This window comes from Anneissia japonica, unplaced genomic scaffold (genome assembly GCF_011630105.1).
Source record: "Anneissia japonica isolate Jap-2015-1 unplaced genomic scaffold, ASM1163010v1 scaffold287760_len733007_cov179, whole genome shotgun sequence".
NCBI lineage: Eukaryota > Metazoa > Echinodermata > Crinoidea > Comatulida > Comatulidae > Anneissia > Anneissia japonica.
Window position 1 is genome coordinate 515,548 of NW_022699005.1, and position 2,334 is coordinate 517,881.

General features: G+C 35.6%; 1 protein-coding gene across 3 annotated transcripts in view; it reads right to left on the reverse strand.

Annotated features, from left to right (window-relative positions):
• LOC117102796 (platelet-activating factor acetylhydrolase-like) overlaps positions 1-1,820 on the reverse strand; it is a 19,582-nt gene extending 17,762 nt beyond the window's left edge. The window contains exons 1-3 of one of the 3 annotated variants that reach the window (XM_033243207.1): positions 1,667-1,820; positions 1,434-1,569; positions 40-200 (exon numbers count right to left, since the gene is read on the reverse strand). In XM_033243207.1, the coding sequence (XP_033099098.1) occupies positions 40-200; positions 1,434-1,546 (274 nt within the window). In that variant the 5' untranslated portion in view covers positions 1,547-1,569; positions 1,667-1,820. Of the gene's footprint in view, positions 1-39; positions 201-1,433 lie in introns of all 3 variants that reach the window. The other 2 variants (XM_033243208.1, XM_033243206.1) reach the window with 2 other exon arrangements.
• Positions 1,821-2,334: the final 514 nt, after the last annotated feature.

Here is a 2,334-nt window from a genome sequence, read left to right on the forward strand (position 1 = left end):
AATAACTTTCAAACTGTATAATTATGAATATTTAATTACCAAACATCCAATAAAATATCCTCTTTGAGAAACTGCCAGTAGCACGTATGAAGTTGCTGTAGGCGTCAGAGTATTTTCGGTTTGGTATCCAAAGTGGCTGGTTTTCGGATGCAAATTCATCACCAGGTGGATCCGTTGGGTAGTACAGTCGTGTGAATGTTCTGAAACACAAAACAAATTTAAAACAATACTGTAGTTTCCTCTGGTATAAACCTCTACCCCCTTGAACATAATTTTGGGGTGATTATCTCTTTTTTATTTATTTTTTGGTGGGGGAGTTTATACTGAAGAATTTATTTTTTTTAATTAAAAGGCAATTTTTCAAAACTCCATGCCTACTGTAATCCAAAGCTAATATTTGATTATTGTTTTACAGTATTTGTAAAGTTAGCTACACCTATGCTTTTATTCAAATCATATCACTGTGGGCTATTGCCGAGGAAGGCCGATAGGTAAAACTGGGCGTTAAGTAGGGGGTGGGACCAGAGGTGTGCTTTCCCAAGGAACTACAGTACTTTAAATGTAATGTAATTTAATAAATTATCCTCTAAATACAGCCAATGATGATACATTTTATGAATACACATTTTATTTAGATTTATGACATAACTATTGAAAAGTACAGATTGCAGATTCACAGGTTACTAAATCAAACATCACAAAATTAAGAAAAAAAAATGTATTATTGTGTAATTTATAGAGGACATATAAGAACACTTGTTATAAATGACATGAAATTGTTTCTTCAATAACAGGCTTGTGGGTACTTCCACCACACTATTTTTTGGACTCTTATGTGACCTTTTCACCCAAGAATGTAATCATATCAACAATCTTGACCTCAAATATCCTGAAGGTAAATGTTAACAAATACTTTCTGTTACTGGACACTCATTTTTTTTTTTTTTTTTTATCATACATTAGATTTTGCTTAATAAAGCCTGCACAGTGGCATATCTAGGAATTGCACAGAACATTTCCCAAAAAAATTCCCCCTCCCCAGTCCCCCCCCCCTATTTAAAATGTTAAAAAAAATCATATTAAGTAGTTAAAATAACCTTTGTCTTGCAACCTAGCGTCGATCACCAACTCAGACCATGTAGGAAATATTTCCTCCATGCTCAGACTAACTTTGCGCCCCATCACCCTTTCCATGACTCCACACGTGTCATGTTTTAATCACGATAATACCACTCATGTCACAGGTGGCGTGATCCTTCCTAGGAGGCCTAGCTAGTAGTGGCCTAGTTGATTTTAGTAGTTAAGCCTAAGCTAGGCTCTAGCCCAGGCTTAGTCTAGGCTACCATCTGGACCGACGCATTTCTGGAAAAAAAAAATAAAACTGAACACACCACTAAAATAACAATATCCAGGCTAGGCCTGGGCTACGGTACCCATTCTTTGAGTTGTCTGACATAATATCTGCAAGTCCGACGGCAAATGGGCCGCGACCCGGTGGAATTCCATGGCCTCGGCTAGGTCTAGTTCTTGCAACTGCTGCTGTCATGGTTTGGTAGCCGTACAAGCCTACTACAGCAAAACAAACACACAGAAATGGGTAAAAGTACATTAGAATCCTACCATCCTGTATACAGAATATATAGAATCTCAGATTAGGTCTACTAACGCTAATTGTACGCAATAATAGAAGCCCACTGAAGGACGTCTATGGTATTCCCACGCAATTAATGGTGTCACTGTCACACACTGTATTTTATCCAAGGAGGAATTTTTTCAAGTGGTCCGATCCTCAGGCAATAAGTGGTACTTTGACAGCTCATTTCCTACACCGGTTTTGAAATTCAGTAATTAATGAACTAAAAAAAAAAAAAGTAAAATAAAATTTTAAAAAATGAATAAATAAATGAATGCAATATATTTAGGCCTACTGAATAAATTTATTATGACCTATTAAATTCAATTTAAATTTCTAACAAAACATTTCTAACAAATTTAAAAGATGTGTATAAGAGACAGGCTTTGCATTGTATATAGGCCGTACGTTATTTAAACATGTTTAGTTCTCACTAAAATTGGCCTATTCTATTCTCTGTATTTATTTACACCTAGAGTACATAGGACCTACTGAAGGACTATACCAGTCCGAAAAGTCATGTACCACTCTATGTTCTCTAACAACGGAGTTAACAGTTAATTTTTCAATCTCCAGCAAATTTAAATAGAGCATTCAAAATCCTCCTTTTTCGAATGTAAGGAAATAGATAGTACTTTATATTTGTTGGATCGATTGTAACTCCTGATTGTAGCAACCCCAAAACGAATGGCACTTCAGAA